Source organism: Gymnoscopelus microlampas (genome assembly GCF_963454915.1).
Source record: "Gymnoscopelus microlampas genome assembly, chromosome: 4".
Classification (NCBI taxonomy): domain Eukaryota; kingdom Metazoa; phylum Chordata; class Actinopteri; order Myctophiformes; family Myctophidae; genus Gymnoscopelus; species Gymnoscopelus microlampas.
In genome coordinates this window covers 54352920-54374766 of record NC_139941.1, presented here as the reverse complement: position 1 = coordinate 54374766, position 21847 = coordinate 54352920, and the positions used below count along the sequence as shown (strand labels likewise).

The following is a 21847-nucleotide window of genomic DNA, read 5'->3' as shown; positions in this document are numbered from 1 at the left end:
AGACGACATTGAGGCTTAATCAGGAGTTATAAGCCAGGGGTAGGCTGAGTGGTGGACATTGCTCTTGTCTTTGCATGTCTTTATGTATGTATTTGTATTTTGTTGTTTTTCTTGTGTCATGTCAAATGTGTGTACTGTTATATGTTGCATACATGGCTGTTTCTGGGTCGCAAGACAAATTTCAGTGCAAACTGACAATAAAGTATTATCGTATCGTATCGTATCGTATTTTTCAGAAATGAACCATTGAGGGTTAATAAGGGTCTTAGGCTAATGCTAATATCATAGACAGTAAAAAGTAGGCTAATATATATATTTATATTTGTATTTATTTATTATTATTATTATTAACATTATAATATATATTTTTTATATTTATTTATATATATATATGTATATATAGATGTATATAAAAAAAACGATTTCCTCTTCTTTTTGTCGTTGCCAGGAAAGCGGTACCATAGAATTACACTTTAGTCATTGTTTTAGTCTCAGATCTGTGAAAACAGCGAGGGACACTGCACTGCGCATATTGGGAAAATACACACTTGGACCCGGAAGTTATTGTAGCGGGGCGCAACGTCGCGTCTTAACAACCGAATCGATTCTCCGGATCAAATTGGACGGGTTGCGTTCACTCCGCCCTGGCAGACAAACTGCAGCCGTAGAATGCATTGGAGTCAATGAGGGCCAGGTGACCACCTTATGAACAAACACTGTTTCTGAACGATTATGACCTTGTGAAATACTCGCCCCAGGAAAATAAAAGAAGACATAATCACACATTGTTTTTTTCTGCTGTTGTTTCTTAATGTGTAATCTTTCAAAACAAACGCTGGGGGCGCTGTTTTTCCTTTTTATTTGACGATGGGTTCCCAGATTGCTTGCTGTGTGCACTGTATTATTTTATTGTAGTATCTAAAGAGCACAAAGTAAGCTTCTGATCGGCTTGTAGGAGCTTGTAGATCGGCTATTTTCAAATGGCTTATAAGTAGGCCTATATAGGGCTGAAGTGGTTAGTGTATGTTTTGTATAAGCAAAATCTACTAAGTATCTATATAAGTAACTAGTAGTAACTAAGGTTTTCAAATAAGTGTAGTGGAGTAAAAAGTACAATATTTTCCTCTGATATGTAGTGGAGTAGAAACACAAAGTACTGGAAATTGTAAAGATTCAATAAGTAAAACATACCTCAACATTGTACTGATTGATTGATAGATTGAATACTTTATTATCAGTTTTGCAAAAGAAAGCACAGGAAAGTACAGTTCAAAAAAAGTTCTGCTGAGGATTTTAAACCCAAGAAAGCCTATGGCTTGTTTCCATTGGGGTCCTTCGTACTCAATTAATAGAAATAGAAATAAAGATTATCCTCCCCGACGGGGAATTGAACCCCGGTCTCCCGCGTGACAGGCGGGGATACTGACCACTATACTATCGAGGATTGGTATCCAATGAGGTATCCATGTGCCTACAAATACGTCATGTCTTAGTATGAGCGAATAGGGGAAGGGGATTAACGTCACGTGATGCCTTTGTTTAGCCCCAAAAAAAACGTCAGCGGTCCCGAAATCGGGCCAAACAAAGGCGCTTATTGGTCAAAAACCCGGATGTGTCTCAAATAATGACACAAATTGACAGCTAAATACAGTACTTGAGTAAATTACTTGGTTATTTAAATGTTACACCACCGTGGATATTAATGTGGAGTTGAACAATTATTATTATTATTATTACTACTATTATTGGACAATGTAGTGGGTCACGTGGTGTTTTGAACCTCGGCACCGGAAACGTGTCGCACGACGCTGCCCGGTGCTCGACAAAAGCCGATCTAAAAGCTCACAGACCCCACAACGCCAACGTGCTCTATCTGCGGTGTGAGCTTGTAGATCGGCTGTGTTCGACGCACGTCGCACGCACACAGCACACGCCTCACGTTACGCTCACCGCGGCTGCGCAGTAGAGTAGAGTGTCCATGACGTCACGACGACCGCCACATTGTGTTCAGCGTTGCCATGTCTGATTATTATAAGCGACTTTGGGCTTGTTTTTCTGTAAAGTTGCTTGTAAATATTGGTTGAGGTTTATTTGGGCTTGTTTCTAAAGTGTAGTTGTTTATTTGGGCTTGTTTCCTAATGTTGTTTAAACCAGTGGTTCTCATTTTCATGTCCAAACATTTTTGTTATGTTATGAATATTCTTTTAATATTCATAAATATCCATTTAATGCAAGATTTGTGTAAAAACAAACAAATATTCCACATTTTCTTCACGATTGTTTTTTTTTAAATAGCAGATCTACAAGCTCACCAAACAGAGCCACCGTATTGTATACAGGTTGTACAGTGCTTAATGGCCTGTAAGGTTGCTTCTTCTGGGCTTGTTGTTTTCATAGACCCTGGTTGCTTATGTCTCGCAAAACCTGGCAACACTAGGCTGTGTTGTGTGTATCAGTTCTGATCTGAACTGAATTGTGTGTTTATAACTCTAATAAGTCATTTATTACTGTAACTTCATGGTAATTAACACGCTTATTAACTAATAGTTGTGTTCAGCCTCCTGGTGGTGGCGCTACAGCTGCTGAACAACACGGTACGTTTATAGTTTGTTTCCCCTATAAGATACACGATGCTAGCCTAGCCTAGCATGGTTAGCATTAGCTTCCTCCGTCCACACAAGCAGCACAGTGAGCTAATGCTAACAGCAGTGTGTAGTTATTATGTGTGTTTCATTCTTACTGTGTGTGTGTGTGTGTGTGTGTGTGTGTGTGTGTGTGTGTGTGTGTGTGTGTGTGTGTGTGCGTGCACTGTGCAGTGGTGGAAAAAGTACTCGCATGTTTTTACTCAAGTAAAAGTATCAATACTGCAATGTAGAATATTTTACATGTAAAAGTCTGGGATTCAAAATTGAATTGAGTAATAGTACCAAAGTATTTGGTATCAAAATGTACTCAAAGTACCTAAAGTAGAAAGTACTCATCATGCAAAATATCCCCATTTCACAAGTTGTGAAATGTATACAAATGTTTTGAATGTAGCAGATCTACAAGCTCACAATGTGTCGTATCGCGAGCTTGTAGATCTGCTATTTTCAAAAGGCCTAAATGTATATAGGCCTGAAGTGAGTGTGTGTTTTTTGTAATAATCAAAAACAAAGTAACCAGTAACTAAAGTTTTCAAATAATTGTTGTGGAGTAAAAGTACAATATTTGCCTTTGAGATGTAATGTTAAAGTATTGAAAATGATTAAAAATTCCTCAATTGTACTTGAGTACAGTACTGTGTGTTGCAGTGACATATAGGGTTGCCAAACGTCACTTGATCCATATTCTTGGTGGGGAACATGATCCTAAAAAATAGCACAGAGTGCCTCACTATGAGCTTGTAGATCTGCTATTTTTTTGAAAAATCTTGAACATTTGTGCAAATCTTTGAATATATACTTTATAAAGCGAACATTTGTAACTCAAATCTTTGCTCCTGGGGGTCCCTGGAACTAAAGATTGGACCAAAAAAATTTGTTCATGATTTTTGAATAGCCAAAGAAATGTTAAAATTACACAGATGTGTTCCCGGTCTTAATGGGTTAACAACCTGTATTAAAGTATATATATATATATATATGAGCTGTTTGAACTTGCAAGATGCGTCATTGATTGATACCCAAAAATAAGGAACAAAGTGTGTCCCTACACTGACCATTACAACATAATAAACATGTCATTTCTGTAGTATGATAGTACTGTACCAGGCTTGGTAAACAACAGTTACACAGGACAGATATATGACTATATGGAATGCAGCTCTAATAGCAGTGAGCACGTAGTCTCACCAGTGTTAATCTCGTCAACTAAAACTATGACGAAAAATGTTTCGCCAGCCACCTTTTTTCACTGACCGCGTGTTGCAAAACTTGCAGATGTGCTATTTTGGGCACACAGGTTTCACCATCAAGACCTGCCAACATAGATGTTAGTCGACTAATTCAACTGTACATTTAGTCCACTAAAATCTTATGATATTTAGTCAACTAAAAGTAGTTTCTAAACACACTCGCCCCCAAAAACACGTTTGGTTTTAGCTTTTGTCTAGTTTTAGTCGACTAAATATCATAAGATTATAGTCGACTAAATCTACAGTTGATTTAGTCGACTAAAATGTATTGTGGTGGTGCCTTGATGGCGTCGTAATGGATGATTTTACACTTGGTTGCATGCTGAAAATAGCCGATCTACAAGCTCACAACGCGTCGCTGTGACGCATTGTGAGCTTGTAGATCGGCTATTTTCAGAGCGCAATACCCGAGCACAACCAAACATAACATTGTTTGTCTTTTAGTTTTACTGCATCTCTTCTCCACTAGTCCCTCACTGACATTGTAGTCTACTTTTTGTTAGTTGACGAAATTGTTGTTATATTTAGTCTTAGTTTTAGTCATCATAGCTTAGTTTTATTTAGTGTCAGTGAAAAAAGGTAGTCGACCAAAATGTTTTGTTATAGTTTTAGTCGATGATATCAACACTGCAGCAGATGTATACTGTGTATGATATACTTATGGACAAAAGTCAGTGCGTTGTACATGGGATTAAGGTGCAAAATGTCGGCACGTGTCGACCGATTTGTTTCAAGTGTAAAGTGCAATATAATTAAAATGTATCATAATGTATTATTGTTATTATTAGATGTCATCAGAAGACAAGAAACATGAGCGACATGAAGACAACGTAAAGTCTTCATCTGGATCCAGCAGTAAGGTACGTTACTAGACTTAATGCTCACAGCACGACGCGGTGAGAGCTTGTAGATCTGCTATTTTTCAGCTTTTCTTTTCGGCTAGTGTAAGCTATTGTCAATGCTGTCCTAAAATGTTGATTTGATGTGTGTGTGTGTGTGTGTGTGTGTGTGTGTGTGTGTGTGTGTGTGTGTTCCAGTCCAACCCAGCCAAGCCCAACTACACAGTGAAGTTCACGCTGGCCGGACACACCAAGGCGGTGTCTTCTGTCAAGTTCAGCCCCAATGGAGAGTGGCTGGCCAGCTCCTGTAAGAATACAATACCTTTTTTTACATTTCACTTTGTATATGCATTAGTAGGGCTAGGGGGCTGCGCTAGTGTAGCGGTTAGAGCGGGGGTCAACAACCCGCGGCTCTGGAGCCTCAATAATTCGGCCCAAATAATTGCGATTATGTAAATGTGACACCCCTATGCAGATTAGTCATTAGCCATTTTGAGAAGGTTAAATTTGAGCCATGTAGAATAAAAACTACTGTGCATTGGGGGGTTAGGGTTATAGCTGCATTTGTAGCTTTCACACAGAACCTTTACAAACCAGGCTTCTTTCATCATAACCCATAATAATAATAATGCCGTCTCCATGGCGACGCGTGTTTCTGTGTGCAGCTGCGGACAAGCTGATAAAGATCTGGGGAGCGTTCGACGGGAAGTTTGAGAAGTCCATCGCCGGCCACAAGCTGGTGAGTTCCTGCACCCAACGTACCTCTATGGATTAAAGTTCTGTTTTCTATGCATGAATTAACCCATTAAGACCTGAGGGCAATTCTTAGCTAATGTCTTCCAAATCCCAACAGTTTTCTGAAAAACGTATGTTTCCATATCAGTGGTGCTCCAACTTTTTTCATGTCAAGGACCCCCAAAATGATGTATTTGGCCGCGGACCCCCGTCTCAAAATCTTTTTTTCCAGGGACCACCAGAAGTAAAGATTTGAGTTGAATGTTTGCTTAAAAAGAATATAAATATATTCATTTGCACACATTTTCACGATTTTTCAAAAATAGCAGATCTACAAGCTCATAGCGCGGCACCGACTTTGGCTATTTTTGAATAGCCAAAGTGTAAAATAATGCTTTTTAGCTCAAATCAAAAAGTGACACAGATGCGTTCCAGGTCTTAATGGCTTAAAGTTCTCAGTCACCACGACTGATTTCAGTCTTTTGGATTCCATAGCAGCCAGCATGTCTTCTATGGAAGCATGTTGCGCTACGAAAATAGCCGATCTACAAGCTCTGCGACGCATTGAGAGCTTGTAGATTGGCTATTTTCGGTTAATATTTTCAAAGATTGGAGCATTTGAAGTGGTCAAACTAGCAAAATGTTTAGAAGCATTTTCCTTAAAACCCTAGTGGTCTCGGACATGTCATAAAAGCAAAGGTTAAAGCATCAATCTGTGATTTCTTCACCTGGTTGGCAGTCTGTAGAACAGCAGGAACAATGTTACTAAAACATCATCCACATTCATTTTACATATTGTGTTAATTCAGTCGTGAGATTTAATTTTGCTTTTATCCATTGGTTTTCAACCTTTTTCATGCCAGGGACCCCTAAATTGATATACATTTGGCCGCGGACCACCATCTGAAAATGTTTTGTGCCAGGGGACCCCCAGAAGCAAAGATTTGAGTTAAAAATGTTCTCTTTGGAAAATGTGTATATTCAAATATTTGCACACATTTTCAAGATTTTTCAAAAATAGCAGATCTACAAGCTCATAGCCACGCTATGAGCTTGTAGATCTGCTATTTTTGAATAGCCAAAGCTAAGCGGTTAAAATGATTCTGAGGCTATGTTAAATAATTTAGCTGGGGACCCCCTGGTAGCCCCCCAAGGACCACTGGTTGAAAACCACTGCTTTAATCCATGCTTCTATGGAAGCATGTTGCGCGGCGAAAATAGCCAAAATAATGTTTGGTTATTATTTTTTTTGTAAGATTAGAGCATTTGAAGTGGTCAAACTTAGCCCTATATGTCACAGTGATCTATGGTGATGTCATATGTGTTGTGGTGATGTCATATGTGTTGTGGTGATGGGTGGGTGTGTCCTCCAGGGCATCTCTGACGTGTCGTGGTCGTCTGACTCCAACCTGCTGGTCTCCGCCTCCGACGACAAGACACTGAAGATCTGGGACAGCAGTTCTGTAAGACACACGCGCGCACACACACACACACACACACACACACGTATGTTTAAGCTGGCCTTACACTACAAATCGGGGTCTGAAACAACTCTCCCGAGTAACGGGGGAGTACCCCAGCCTACATGGGGGCGAATCTCGGGCATAAATATCGATAGACGTGATAAATGGAGAAATAATGCCGAAAAACAACTAGATTTGTGGTTTGGTAAACATAAGATAAAATGCCTACATTAAATGAAGGAATGACCGGTGAAAATATATCATGTATTTTTGGACCCACATCCATCACAAATATGGTCTAGTCAGTGTGAGGGTTTAACGATCCAACCTTAACCCTCCCGAGGTGCTCACAGGATGGTCGGGATCGCCCCGACCGTTTTCAAACATGTTAGGTATTTATCTGGATCGCTACTGTATGGAGCGGCACAGCGAGGGGGGCGAGAGAAAGATGGCCGCTGTTCCGACGCAAGGGATAGAGTCCGCTGGCTGTCGGTAAACGCACACACGCCATCATGCGTGTGCAGTGTGCACTCTCACACACACTTTAAATACCGCTAGGTCGTTTATATAGGATGGACAATCAGGTGCAGCTGTGGTGGATCAAATTGACTGACTCCATTTATCACGTCCATCTTCCTGTAGGACTATATCTCTGCTGTCTGTCTGTCTGTCTGTCTGTCTGTCTGTCTGTCTGTCCGTCCCTCCACCCCCCTCTATCTCTCTCGCTCTCGCTCTCTCTCTCTCTGTACTGACAGAGAAATAGATGAATAGGTATAGCACCATAAATAGATTAAAATGTCTGTCTGTTTATCTCTCTCTCTCTGTATTCATTGACAGAGAAATAGATGAATAGGTAATAAGCTAATAACACAATAAATCGATTCAAATGTAGGTAGATGATGATTATTGATTGATTGATTGCTTCCTTCCTTCCAGCCCAGTCCATGGATATGGGTAAAAGAAATACATCATATATTTCCACCCGTCATTCCTTCACTTATGTCTGCTATTCATTTATAAGACAACATCCTCCTTCTTATTTTAACCAAAGAAAACCACTTACCCTACCTCAAGGACACATTAATATGTATTTGGCAGTGGAGCTCCATCTGAAAAAACGTTTTGTTCCAGGGACCCCCTCATCTATACAAGATGTTATTATTCTGGTCAGGTGTTAAATGTATCGTCCATAATGTAATACACGTCACAGCGTCACGTGCGTGTTAATACGATTATCCTGTAGTGTGTGATGCTACCAGATTTCAAAATCGTTTAAGATTTTAAAGATCCTGTAGTGTAAGGCCAGCTTTAATTATTCTTTCCTACCTGACTGACTCTCTCTCTCCTCGTGACGTCGAATACACTGAGGTGATGTGTTCATAAACCACTCATCACATGTCTGTCTGTCTGTCTGTCTGTCTGTCTGTCTGTCTGTCTTCAGGGGAAGTGTTTGAAGACATTAAAAGGACACAGTAACTACGTCTTCTGCTGCAACTTCAACCCTCAGTCCAACCTGGTCGTGTCTGGATCGGTAAGAACTGTGTGTGTGTGTGTGTGTGTGTGTGTGTGTGTGTGTGTGTGGGGTGTGTGTGTTAGGGTTGTCGATGTGTTGGTAATGAATAAATGTGTGTGTGGTGTGTATGTGTTGACACTGTGTTAGTAATGAATTAGTCTCGCGTAGCCAGACAACTATTCCACAATCTCTGAATGCTATATAGAGTCTGGAACTACAACTCCCCAAATCTGAGAGAGGAAACTGGCACTTCCATTCACGAACATATATTTTAAAATATCTTTACATTTTACTTTTTAATTTCCATTTCTGCTAAGCAGCAAGCTAAATATACTTAGATGATTTGTATTTATATTAGGATACATTTGCGCGACTGTAAAGACCAAACGGAAGTGGAGAGGAGGCTTCACATCCGGTTTGTATTCTAATCATGATCAGAGCTTCAGAGTCCCAGACTGTATGACCGGAAACATTTGAAAATTGTGTGGGGCAACAGTCTGGCCACGCAAGACTAGTAATGAATAAATGTGTGTGTGTGTGTGTGTGTGTTGACACTGTGTTAGTAATGAATAAATGCTGGTCAACACCGGTATCACCCAATCTGCATGCTGTCTGCTAAATGCATTGCCGTTGTCGACCACTAGATGTCCTCCTCAACACACCCAGGTGGAAGCCTCGCCAGGACAGAGTAGTTGTTTGTAATAATAATGATTTTATTCATTAAAATACATCCAGGATTTTAGCTTAGCTCTTATTATCTTCTTAGAGCTTTTCCCTCTTTTTTAAAATGAAAATGGTGTAACAAAGAGTACAGTTGAATGCAGTGCCTCCATTTGAAACTATAATATATAACTTGACATTGGTCGTGACTCCTCGCCAATAATGACCCCCCCCTGACCTCCCCCCCAACATATTGTATAAAGTTTTGTGGCATATTAAACCTTTTCATAGATCAGATTCATAGACTAGTTTGATAGTTCTGTCATCAGTGTTGTGTCAGTTAATGTTATAGTTTATTTTACTCATGATCTTTTCTATTCAAGGTCTGAATATACGCATATTAACCCTTTAAGACCTGAGGCCGATTCTACAAATGTCTTCTAAATCCCAACAGTATTCTGAAAAACCTATGTTTCTATATCAGTGGTGCTCAAACGTTTTCATGTCAAGGACCCCCAAAATGATATGTATTTGGCCACGGACCCCTATCTCCAAACATTTAGTTCCTGGGACCCCCCAGAAGCAAAGATTTTGAGTTAAAAATGTTCGATTTAAAATAATATATATTCAAAGATTTGCACACATGTTCACTATTTTTCATAAATAGCAGATCTACAAGCTCATAGCGCGGCACTCGGTGCTGCGCTATGAGCTTGTAGATCTGCTATTTTTGAATAGCCAAAGTGTAAAATAATGCTTTTTAGCTCAAATCAAAAAGTGACACAGATGCGTTCCAGGTCTTAATGGGTTAAGCATGAATCCAACATATAAACGTGTGTGTGTGTGTGTGTGTGTGTGTGTGTGTGTGTGTGTGTGTGTGTGTGTGTGTGTCTGTGTGGTTTGTATTGTATCTGTCATATCATAACAGTTCTATGTTTTTATTAACTAGTAGTATTGTCTTATACTATGAATGTAAATTAATATCTTGTGTTTGTCTCTAAAAAGTATGAATTAATTTACTGTATAACTTCTTATCCCCTGTGTGTGTGTGTGTGTGTGTGTGTGTGTGTGTGTGTGTGTGTGTGTGTGTGTGTGTGTGTGTGTGTGTGTGTAGTTTGACGAGAGTGTGCGTATTTGGGATGTGAAAACAGGAAAGTGTCTGAAGACTTTACCCGCCCACTCCGACCCAGTCTCCGCTGTAAGTTCATTAAACAACACTTTAACGAGCTAATTAACCATCTAGTTAACCTAGCTCAGCAGCTGTCATCTTATTATCTTCGTATTGGCAAAGATCTCCCCATTCCACTCTGATTGACTGTGTGTGTGTGTGTGTGTGTGTGTGTGTGTGTGTGTGTGTGTGTGTGTGTGTGTGTGTGTGTGTAGGTTCACTTCAACAGAGATGGTTCTCTGATCGTCTCCAGCAGCTATGACGGTCTCTGGTATGAGCACACACACACACACACACACACACACACACACAGACAGACAGACTAAATGTCTAAATCCTAACCACAACCTCAATCTTTTCCTAATGAAGTTTGCCTGCCTTGCGATGACAAAACACTTTATTATAATCCTCCATACATGTTTTATGGCTGGGCTTTATTTAATTTATTTATTTATTTATTTAACAGGGACAATGCACATTGATCAACATGTCAGTTATTCACGTCCATGTAAATGAGCCAGAGTTAGCCAGAGTTGGCTAATTTTCATCTGTAGTCCCTGAGCAGGCTGTTAAAAAAGTGGTATAGTTATCCATACAAAAAGAGACATCGTCAACTATACAAAAAAAAGTAGACATAGTACAGAAGACAAAACAAATACAGTAAAATATGAGAAGACAGTGATAATGGAGCCGAAATGTACTCATGATTACAAATTTGGTTAGCTTTAAGCCATCTTTTAAGGTTGAATTTGAAGGTTAGATAGTTGTTGGTCTCTCTTACTTCGGTAGGAAGACTGTTCCAGTGATGGGAGGCTCTAACAGAGAAGACTGTTTTACCAAACACACTCCGTCTGAATGGTACCTCACAGTCTCCTCTGGTAGTTGTTATGTCTGAATGGTACCTCACAGTCTCCTCTGGTAGTTGTTATGTCTGAATGGTACCTCACAGTCTCCTCTGGTAGTTGTTATGTCTGAATGGTACCTCACAGTCTCCTCTGGTAGTTGTTATGTCTGATTATTACACGGCTTGGTTGAATGCTCGATTCTGATTGGTCAGTCATCGGTCATTATTTCTGGATAATGACCGATGAGCTCAATAACGGACCGCTGTCTAATCAGAGACTCAGAACACCTGCTCATATCAACCTGTGCTGCTTGGTTATATGCTTTATCCAACATGACAGCCATGTAAACAAACAACCAATGTCATTTACAACTAAACGTTGCTCTCAAGAATGTTTTTGAAAACATTTGAAGTGAGAAATAGACGATGCAATAACCGAAAAGTCATTCTATTTGATCCACTACACTTCCTTGTTTATCGTGGCGCAACAACGGGGGAATACCAAAACGCTCGCCCCAAAACATAGTCGCCCCGGGGCAAATCCGGCGGTATTACAGGCAAATCGGCAGTAAATAGAATGGGGGGCGAGTGTGTTTTGGGGCGAGTTTTTTTCCATTTCGTCATTTGTTTCTGCGAGGCGAACTTGTCCGCCCAGCCCAATACTTATGGAATACTTTCATTGCCGTAAGCAAGGAAATACTTCGTTTTGTTGTTACTTTTGGGTAAATTTATTTATGTATTTATTAAGTAGCCGTGTAATAAGCGGGATAATGCATGGGGAGGTAGTCATTATTGAAATTTAAAGCCCGACAGGGCGATTTCGCCTCGGTGGTTAATCGCCCTGAAGCATTATCCCTTGCATGGTACCTCACAGTCTCCTCTGGTAGTTGCCCTTGTTGTTCTGTCACCACTTTCTCTTCGCTCTATGAACTGTTTTAGTGGTGGAGGTGCAAGCCCATTTAAAACCTTAAAAATGAGACAAGCATCTGCAAAATGTTTAAAGCTATCAAAATTAAATAAACTAGACCATACCCGGTCGGCGCAGCGCATCCGTGGGGGGATATGCGCACATGATCTGGCAACCCGGGAGGCAGTTTGTCCCATAGCTGGGCAGCCGCAGCTATGGGACGACATTCTTTGACACAAAAACGCTAATAAGAAGCTGGGATTTGATTAAATTGAAAAACGGGCTTCACAGTTGTGTTCAGATGGTAATGGTCAATGGCTGTGTGCAAAATCAGAGCAATTGGTCCAGCGAGTGAGGAGAACCGGGTAGCTTCACCACCACCACCACTACAAACGCACGCACAGAGGTTACTAGAATTATAGTAGGATTATACTTTTGAACTATACGGCAATGGTGGTAACGGTTTGGTTTTTGATCAAGTGCTTTTAATGTCGGTTTGTAGAGTGATTCTATGGGTTTGAGAGTTGGTTGTGAAGCAGTATGTGATGTGTGAGAAAATCATAGTAATGCATGAAGAGTTTTGGCTTGTGGGTAGTCTAAACTTAAACCAAAACATTTCAGAGGACTACAATGTGACTGAAACTAAAATGGAATTGATTTTTAACAGACTGACTGAAACTACATACACATTTGCTGTCAAAATTAACGTGTGTGTGTGTGTGTGTGTGTGTGTGTGTGTGTGGGTGTGTGTGTGTGTGTGTGTAGTCGTATATGGGACACCGCGTCAGGCCAGTGTCTGAAGACGCTGATAGGTGAGTAGAAACCTGCTGATTCATAAAAACATACAGTATATCATATAGTCATAGATTCATGTTTACAATATGTGATTCATACAGTGAATGAATATGCGGTGAGACGACGGATAAAAACTATCGTTCTTGCTAAATCCTGTGTATTTACATCTACATGTGTATGTGTTCATTAATATGTGCTGTCCTGTCAGAATAAACAAATACATTCTACCGTTGTTGTCGGGCAGAAACCTCTTATCTCTGTATTTAAACTTTTTCGTGTTTCTTCGTAAATTAAATCACCTTCCTGATCATACTACAGCGTCACACACAAGCATCAAAAGTAGCAGATTGAGCTTGTAGATCTGTGGCACCGAGTGCCGTGCTGAGAGCTTGTAGATCTGCTATTTTTATTGTTGTTGAAAAATCGTAAAAACTATTTGCAAATCTTTGAATATTCTTCTTTTTTTTAAGCAATTTTTTTTTCACTAAAGTCTTTGCTTCTGGGGGATTCTACAAATGTCTTCTAAATCCTAACAGTCTTTTGAAAACACTTATGTTTCTATATCAGTGGTTCTCAAACTTTTTCATGTCAAGGACCACCAGAATTATTTGTATTTGGCCACCGACCCCCATCTCAAAATATGATGTGCCAGGGACCCCCCCAGTAGCAAAGATTTGAGTTAAAAATGTTAGCTTTGAAAAAATATATATATTCAAAGATTTGCAAAAATGTTCACGATTTGTAGACTTGTAGATCTGCCATTTTTGAATAGCCTAAGAAATCTTAAAATGACACAGATTCGTTCCCGGATTGAATGGGTTAATATTATATGCTCTGTTGATAAATTGAATACACAGGACCGGAATGGAAACAAGTCCCCAAGACTTTATTTGTTTGTTATCCTTTCAGCCTTAATGTGTTACTGTACCACCGTGCTGTTTCACATCTTTGACTAATACATATTCAATCAATCAATCATGTTTAAATATATAACAAAGGATTGATAGATGTTGTGTTTGTGTGTCTCCAGATGATGATAATCCTCCTGTGTCGTTTGTCAAGTTCTCCCCCAACGGAAAATACATCCTGGCTGCTACTCTAGACAAGTATGTACCGTTACTAAGTCACCATACTCCATGTGTAACCAAAATGTATCGGAATTGACGTTCGATACAGTGTACCGAAATGACAAGCTGTATCGCGATTCTCACGCTGTTTCATTATGTTAGTCCTGTTTCATTATGTTAGTCCTGTTTCATTATGTTAGTCCTGTTTCATTATGTTAGTCATGTTTCATTATGTTAGTCCTGTTTCATTATGTTAGTCCTGTTTCATTATGTTAGTCCTGTTTCATTATGTTAGTCATGTTTCATTATGTTAGTCCTGTTTCATTATGTTAGTCCTGTTTCATTATGTTAGTCCTGCACATGTTTCATTATGTTAGTCCTGTTTCATTATGTTAGTCCTGTTTCATTATGTTAGTCCTGTTTCATTATGTTAGTCCTGCACATGTTTCATTATGTTAGTCCTGTTTCATTATGTTAGTCCTGTTTCATTATGTTAGTCCTGTTTCATTATGTTAGTCCTGTTTCATTATGTTAGTCCTGTTTCATTATGTTAGTCCTGTTTCATTATGTTAGTCCTGTTTCATTATGTTAGTCCTGTTTCATTATGTTAGTCCTGCACATGTTTCATTATGTTAGTCCTGTTTCATTATGTTAGTCCTGTTTCATTATGTTAGTCCTGTTTCATTATGTTAGTCCTGTTTCATTATGTTAGTCCTGTTTCATTATGTTAGTCATGTTGCATTATGTTAGTCCTGCACATGTGCGCGTCCAGGGGAAGCATTCCTGCTTCCAACAGGGAACAGGGAAGCCTGAGCCGAGTTGACCGGGAGAGAAACCTCATGTTTCCTCTCCAGCGTTGCATTGTAGCGTCCAGTCTGCATTACCTTTCATTTACCCATCTGTCCCGTAAAAAGATGACAGCCAACTATTCCAAACTCACATAATTCGACCCGCGGGCTGTGCTCAAGAAATAACGAGCTCAGTCACGGTGACATGCAAGCCTTTTCAGTGGTTGGAGAACGCTGGATTTAAACATTTAATCGCGTTCTAGAACCACGCTACAAAGTGCCAATCAGATCGTGTTTGAGCAAGTGTGTTGCCTGCGATGTATGAGAAATGAAGGCAAGAGTTACTGAAGGGCTGAGCCATGTACAATTGATTGCCTGCCTTAACTAGACGGTGTGCGACTCCTAGTGCGCAGATCTCCGCCCGCAAACTTTGAAAGGCAGTCATAGCCACTTGGAATGGGGAAAAATCATAACTTTTCAAAGAATGTTAACTAATCTTCTTAAGGTCAATGACGGTTAATAAAACCCAAAGTTTATATTATTAATATGTTAAACGTTCTATTATTCTAGATTCTCATTTATTTATCATTTTTTATTCAAATAAAAGTTATTTATTGAAAAACAAGTTTTTTTTCTTTACAAATCAAGAGTCAATAAATGGCCTAATAATTAAAATTAAATAATCGAATTGTGGATTAGGCGTATCGTGACACCTGTTGCGGGTCCATTTGGTTCAAAATACACTCTCAGAGTATGAGGGTACCTGCACCCCACTTTGCAGTTTCTAGCGTGTCTAGGAACTGAACAGCAGATCCGAAATTCTATTATTTATATGGGTACCTGGTACCCATACATAGATTGTGCATTACATTCACACACACATTCATACACTGATGGAGGAGGAAACCATGCAAGGCACCAACCTGCTCATCAGGAGCAATTAGGGGTTCAGTGTCTTGCTCAAGGACACTTCAACACTAACTCTGGGGGAGCCCGGGATCGAACTGGAAACCTCATGGCTTCCATCCGGCCGCTCTACCCCTGTGTACTGTCTGTTGGGTTGTCACACTGATCATTATGAATATCACCAGTGTGACCACAGCTGGTCCCCGGGCCGCAGGTTGAGAAACGGTGGTGTTAAACTGTTGTTGATGTCTCTGTCTGTCTGTCTGCTCTGTCTTCTGTCTTCAGCACACTGAAGTTATGGGATTACAGCAAAGGAAAGGTACTGTCTTCCTGCCTACATGCATGTCTGTCTGTCTGTCTGGTCTGCATGCATGTCTGTCCAATGTTTACAGTCGTGTGTGCGCTTGTGTGGACGTGCATGGAATGTGCCGTGCAGGACAAATCTACACGCTGTTACGTTATACATAGGGTTGCACATAACTTTTTAGGTCTAGTACTCAGAAGAGCACCTGGAGATGTGACTTGGTGCGCACCAAATGAATGGTCCCGTCCCGTTTTGTCAACGGGGGGGGGGGGGGGGGGGGGTGCAACACGGGGGGGTCTACTGCGCGAGAAAAAAGGACGCTCTGCTTCCAAATTTTGCCATTTTTTTTCTCATACGCCGTTAGGAGAAGCCCACAAGGTTGGTGCCCTGTGCTGCACTGCTTTTATCCGCCAGATTTGGACGTTCACGGCATATTTTGCACCGTTACGGTGCGTTCATCATCAGTGACGAGTGCCTCTAACAGCCGCTGCTGGCTGCGTGCACGCAGCGAGGCGATGCGAGGCGACGGAGGCAACAATCACACGAGCACGTGCAGCATGCGTCCCCTTCCCCTGCGCCTAATGGCTGTAGTTTTGCTAAAAAATAAAAGCTTGGAAATTCCTGTCCCAGCTGTTGGTACGCAAAAGCGCCTCGCGTCGTCTGATGTGGTGCGCATTATTTATTTTGGGTGCGCATGCGCACCTCCGCACCAGTTATGTGCACCCCTGGTTATACAAGCGCAACGTGTTGTGAGCTTGTAGATCGGCTGACAGAGACAGTCCCTGTTTACTCAGCCAGTCCAGACCCAACATTGAGATGCTCTAGACAACTTTTCCCAAACTGAACACATAGAGAACTGTGAACTGTCTGTGAACTTCTCATGCAAACTGCTAGCCTAGCCACTTAGCCGGCCCTGCTCTGCAGAGACTCTGGCCCTCATTTATCAACGCGGTGTAGACCAAATAATGGGCGTACGGCGAGATCACCGCAATTTTCGGCATTTATCAATATATCCTGACGTGGGCTTTATCCTACGGTACGCTGAGATCTCACGTCTGGTCGGGACCAGTTGTTGACGTTGGCTGCACCCGTTTATTCCATCCTAGACCTGCGGAGCAGCATTGTTTGACTGTCTGAGAGGCATTGGACACCTAATCCACTCATAAATCTGTATATCTACACTAATAAATAATCCCTGTGAAAATATAACATTTTATAAAGTAATTTAAACAAACTGCTTTAACAGTCATTCAGATAAGATTGTAGATCTGTCTGTATTGAAAATAGCAGATCTACAAGCTCACAAGCCAGCAACGCGTTGTGAGCTTGTAGATCTGCTATTTTCAAAATATACGGGCGCTTTCTGCGAGAGCACTCTTCTGCGCGAGCACCGGTCTAACAGGCGGCGCTGCTGTTATATTTTCATGGCCACCGGGAGATCAGACATTTAACCCATGGTCCAATACACACCAGCCTTCATTCATTAATGTTCTCTCCAGGCTATCTCTCATTAATGCGGAGCGGGACGGGACTCGCCCGTCCGACGGTCCGAGTCTCACTGGGAAATGGGAATAGCCTACATGAGGGCTTTATTTTAGTGTAACTCGAACGCGCACTGCTCGGTATGGGTTAAATACATTAATCTACAAAAGTATTCCATTCATGCCGATGTGATTGGTATCATAATATGTCATTCATGTAGGCTACAAGCCTACGTGACAATACGCTACGGGCGTGTGCGTGTGTGTGTGTGTGTGTGTGTGTGTGTGTGAGAGAGAGAGAGAGAGAGAGAGCGAGCGAGAGAGGCGTGTGCGTGTGCGTGTGCGGCGAGGCCAGCGGGGGGGGGGGGGGGGGGGGGGGGGCTGTTTCTTATTGGCTTTTCATGTCTTTGATCGTATTCTGGTTCGTCTTCATGTCGTAAAATCGGGGCGTTTTGAGAATATTTATGGGGCGTGTTATTTAAATGACGCTCGTTTCAGCCGTGACATTTATCAACGCTGGGACCAAGTGTAAGCTCGGATCAGCTGTGTAGGATGCGTTGATAAATGTGACTTCGACGTTGGTGTACGCCGAATATATGGAAAAATATACGGCGGTTTATACGCTGCGTTGATAAATGAGGGCCTCTGTCTTTATATTTTGATTAGTTTCATTTGAGAACGGCCAGGTGTTCTGTCATGCTCTGTAGACCAGTGGTTCTCAAACTTTTTCATGTCAAGGACCCCCTAATTGACACTTATTACCCTGTGGACCCCCATTTGAAAAGATAAGCCAGGGACCCCAATAAGAGAAGGTTTTTACGGCTCTCTAGCAGTGATTCTCAACCATTTTAATTTCAAGGACGCCCAGTTTGACATGCATTAGGGCTACGGACCCCCATTTAATGGCATTTATACCTCTGGGACCCCAATTCACATTGTAAAACCAATGTTAATTTAACTCTGGGAACCAAATGGACCCTAACGGGTCCATTTGGTTCCATTTGTACACTCTCAGAGTTACAGACCCATAAGGGTCCATTTGGTTCCATTTGTACACTCTCAGAGTTACAGACCCATAAGGGTCCATTTGGTTCCTGTCCATCATTTAGCTGGGGACCCCCTGGAACCCCCTCAAGTACCCCTGGGAGTCCCCGGACCCCACTTTGAGAACCAATGCTTTAGAGCACCTATTTCAACCAATTGTACAATTTGCTTCGTTCCATGTGTTGTCCTCCTCTGCCCCGCCTCCTCTTTGACCCGTTTGGTTTTGTTTTTTGGAGGTTAAACATTGCCGTGTGACGTCCGTTGGCTGATGTGCATGTTTTATCAGCCTGTCTGCCTGCCCGTCCGCCTTTCTGTCTGCCTGCCCGTCTGCCTGTCTGCCTGCCCGTCCGCCTGTCTGTCTGCCTGCCCGTCCGCCTGTCTGCCTGCCTGCCCGTCCGCCTGTCTGCCCAACCAGCTGTATGTCTTACTTGTCTGTCTGGTTTGTTTTCCAGTGCTTGAAGACATATTCGGGACACAAGAATGAGAAGTACTGTGTGTTTGCAAACTTCTCTGTCACTGGAGGGAAGGTGAGTCACTGACCCCCAACCCCCCCCCCCCCCCCCCCTCTCCTTCTAGTGCAGTGGTTCTCAAACTTTTTCATATCAAGGACCCCCAAATTGACACTTATTGGCCCGCGGACCCCCATTTCAAAAGAAATGCCAGGACCCACATAAGAGAAGATTTTTACGGCTCTCTAGCAGTGATTCTCAACCATTTTAATTTCAAGGACCCCCAGTTTGACATGCATTAGGCTACGGACCCCATTTAATGGCATTTCTATCTCTGGGACTCCAATTGATGTTGTAAAATCAATGTTAATTTAACTCTGAGAGTGTACAAATGGAACCAAATGGACCCGTTAGGGTCCATTTGGTTCCATTTGTACACTCTCAGAGTTACAGACCCATAAGGGTCCATTTGGTTCCTATCCATCATTTAGCTGGGTACCCCCTGGAACCCCTTCAAGTACCCCTGGGGGTCGCCGGACCCCACTTTGAGAACCAATGTTCTAGTGTGTGAGTTGGTTGACCTATTGACCTGTGCATGGTGTGGTTGACCTTTGGCCCCGTGTGTTGCAGTGGATCGTGTCGGGGTCAGAGGACAGCATGGTTTACATCTGGAACCTTCAGACCAAAGAGATTGTCCAGAAACTACAAGGACACACAGGTAAGATAATAATAAAAATAACACTGTGATCTATGGTCTTCATCTAGAATCTAGACCAGGGGTCTTCAACGTTTTTCAGCCCGAGGACCCCTTAGCTGAGAGCGAGATGAAGCAGGGACCCCCCACTGTTCATAGATAACTTCATAGACTTGTTTGACAGCACTGTCATCAGTTTTGGATTCATGTTAAAGGGATAGTTCACCCAAAAAAAGTACTTTTCTTCTATGGATTAGTCACCCCATGGAGACTTGAATTCATGGATATTTTTTTGTTTTTGTCACATTCCTAAGCTAAGAAAAAAAGTCATTTTGGGGGTGAACTATCCCTTTAATGTGTATTTTCATACATTTAACCACTTAAACTCTCAATACTTAGTAAACTTGACCGTCGGTCTGATCTTTTATCCCTCTACACAAAACCTCTTTGCTGAAAATAGCCGATCTACAGGTGAGCTTGCAGATCTGCTATCTTTGGCAAAGATTCTAGTAGCCTATCACACAGAGATGTTGCCCCCCCCCCTCCCCCACACCTGTAGTAACTCTGAGGACCCCCTGTTGAAGACCACTGATGTACATGTTAGAAGTTGACCTGGAGAAGAGAGAGAGAAATGTCTAAACTCCTGACTGACTGTGTGTGTGTGTGTGTGTGTGTGTGTGTGTGTGTGTGTGTGTGTGTGTGTGTGTGTGTGTGTGTGTGTGTGTGTGTGTGTGTGTGTGTGTGTGTGTGTAGATGTTGTCATTTGCACAGCCTGTCATCCCACAGAGAACATTATCGCCTCGGCTGCACTGGAAAACGACAAGACCATCAAACTGTGGAGGAGTGACTGTTAGACAGTCTGTCTGTCTGACTGACTGACTGTCTGTCTGATTGACTGACAGAGCTCATGTCGTCATCCAATCAGTCGTGACATTTTGTCAACATTGTTAAATGCGTTTAAATGCATTTGTTCCTTTTGTTAAAGTCTTTGCTTTGGGACAGGAAGTCACCGGTCAGGTCGGTCTGTTGTTTTTGTATCGACGTGTGTGCGTCTGTCTCTGATGATGTCACAGGTCAGAGGATGAGGTCACAGATCAGAAGAATGAGGTAACCACTCAGACCACTCTTTTCTTTTTCACAGCCACACCCACTAATGATGTCATCATTAGTTCATTCATTGAAGTATTGCATCTCAGTAGCCAGGATCTCAAAACCTACACCTAACGCCTCTCTGTGTGTAACGCCCAGACCCAAAATATTCATTTGATATCCCCACCCCGGGACCCAAACTAGTGAAAATAGCTGATCTTGTAGATCTGCTATTTTCACTACTTCTTATACATTTATTTATTTATGGAATTTCTTTGAGGTATGAAGTTATTTTGAAAAAAATGTTTGGGGAAAAGAATATATACAGTAAATATATATTTTTTATCTTTTGAAATAATTGAAAAGAATTTGAAGGAAATAGAACAAAAAGGGATATTTATTCACGACCATAAAGATGTGTCCACGAACCACAAACCCAAACCCACTGTTTGGGAATTCCATTTAGCGCAGCACAGTGGTTACACTTTTTTGGTTTCAAGGATCCCCCATATAACTCTGAGAGTGTACACATGGAACCAAATGGACCCGTAAGGGTGGATCTGCTACTCTTGATGATCTTGTGTGACGCTGTAGTAAGATCAAATCATTTACGAAAAAACTAAATGTTATTTGGACATATGAGGTTTCTGCCAGACAGCAACGAAATTATAATTACATATTACAAAGTAATTAATTACATGTAAAGGAAGAGGAATTCCAGACCCTGGGAAAAAAAAAAGGCCTTGGGAAACCCTGTAGATACAGACATCATCACTATCAACTGACTGAATCTGATTTGAAACAAAAACTGAACTATTGACAACGTATTTTTTTTTCCTTTTTAAATGTTTGTAAATAAAGGTTCCTGTTTTTTGACTTTGAACTGTGGAGTAAGTGTTTGTGTTTAATGGGAACCGCTGCAAACCAGATCAAACCGGTTCCCCGCCTCCAACTCGGTTTGGAACCAAGAACACCCTAGTCTCGGGGAACTGGGGAAGGTCTCGCTACATGGGTTTAAGTTATATATTTTTTAAAACCCTGTATGTTATGTGTATGTGTACAGACAGGCCTGTCTCATATTTTATTTTAACATTCGGGGGAGGGAGTGCAGTTACATCATGGTGTAAGTGACCATCAACTACATTCTAGTGACTGAAAAACTGATGTATACTGGCCTTTGAGCATTATAGCTATATCTCTTTATCT

General features: G+C 41.4%; 1 protein-coding gene across 1 annotated transcript; it reads left to right on the top strand.

Moving 5' to 3' along the window:
• Window positions 1–2434: 2434 nt before the first annotated feature.
• LOC311044317 (WD repeat-containing protein 5-like) lies at window positions 2435–21529 on the top strand. Its single transcript, XM_084055806.1, has 14 exons — window positions 2435–2594; window positions 4684–4755; window positions 4933–5041; window positions 5400–5473; window positions 6843–6932; window positions 8374–8463; window positions 10220–10303; window positions 10489–10544; window positions 12790–12836; window positions 13850–13925; window positions 15866–15899; window positions 18862–18936; window positions 19489–19576; window positions 20306–21529. Exons 2-14 carry the CDS (start codon window positions 4684–4686, stop codon window positions 20404–20406), a joined length of 996 nt encoding a protein of 331 aa, XP_083911932.1. The 5' UTR covers window positions 2435–2594; the 3' UTR covers window positions 20407–21529.
• The last annotated feature ends 318 nt before the right edge of the window (window positions 21530–21847 follow it).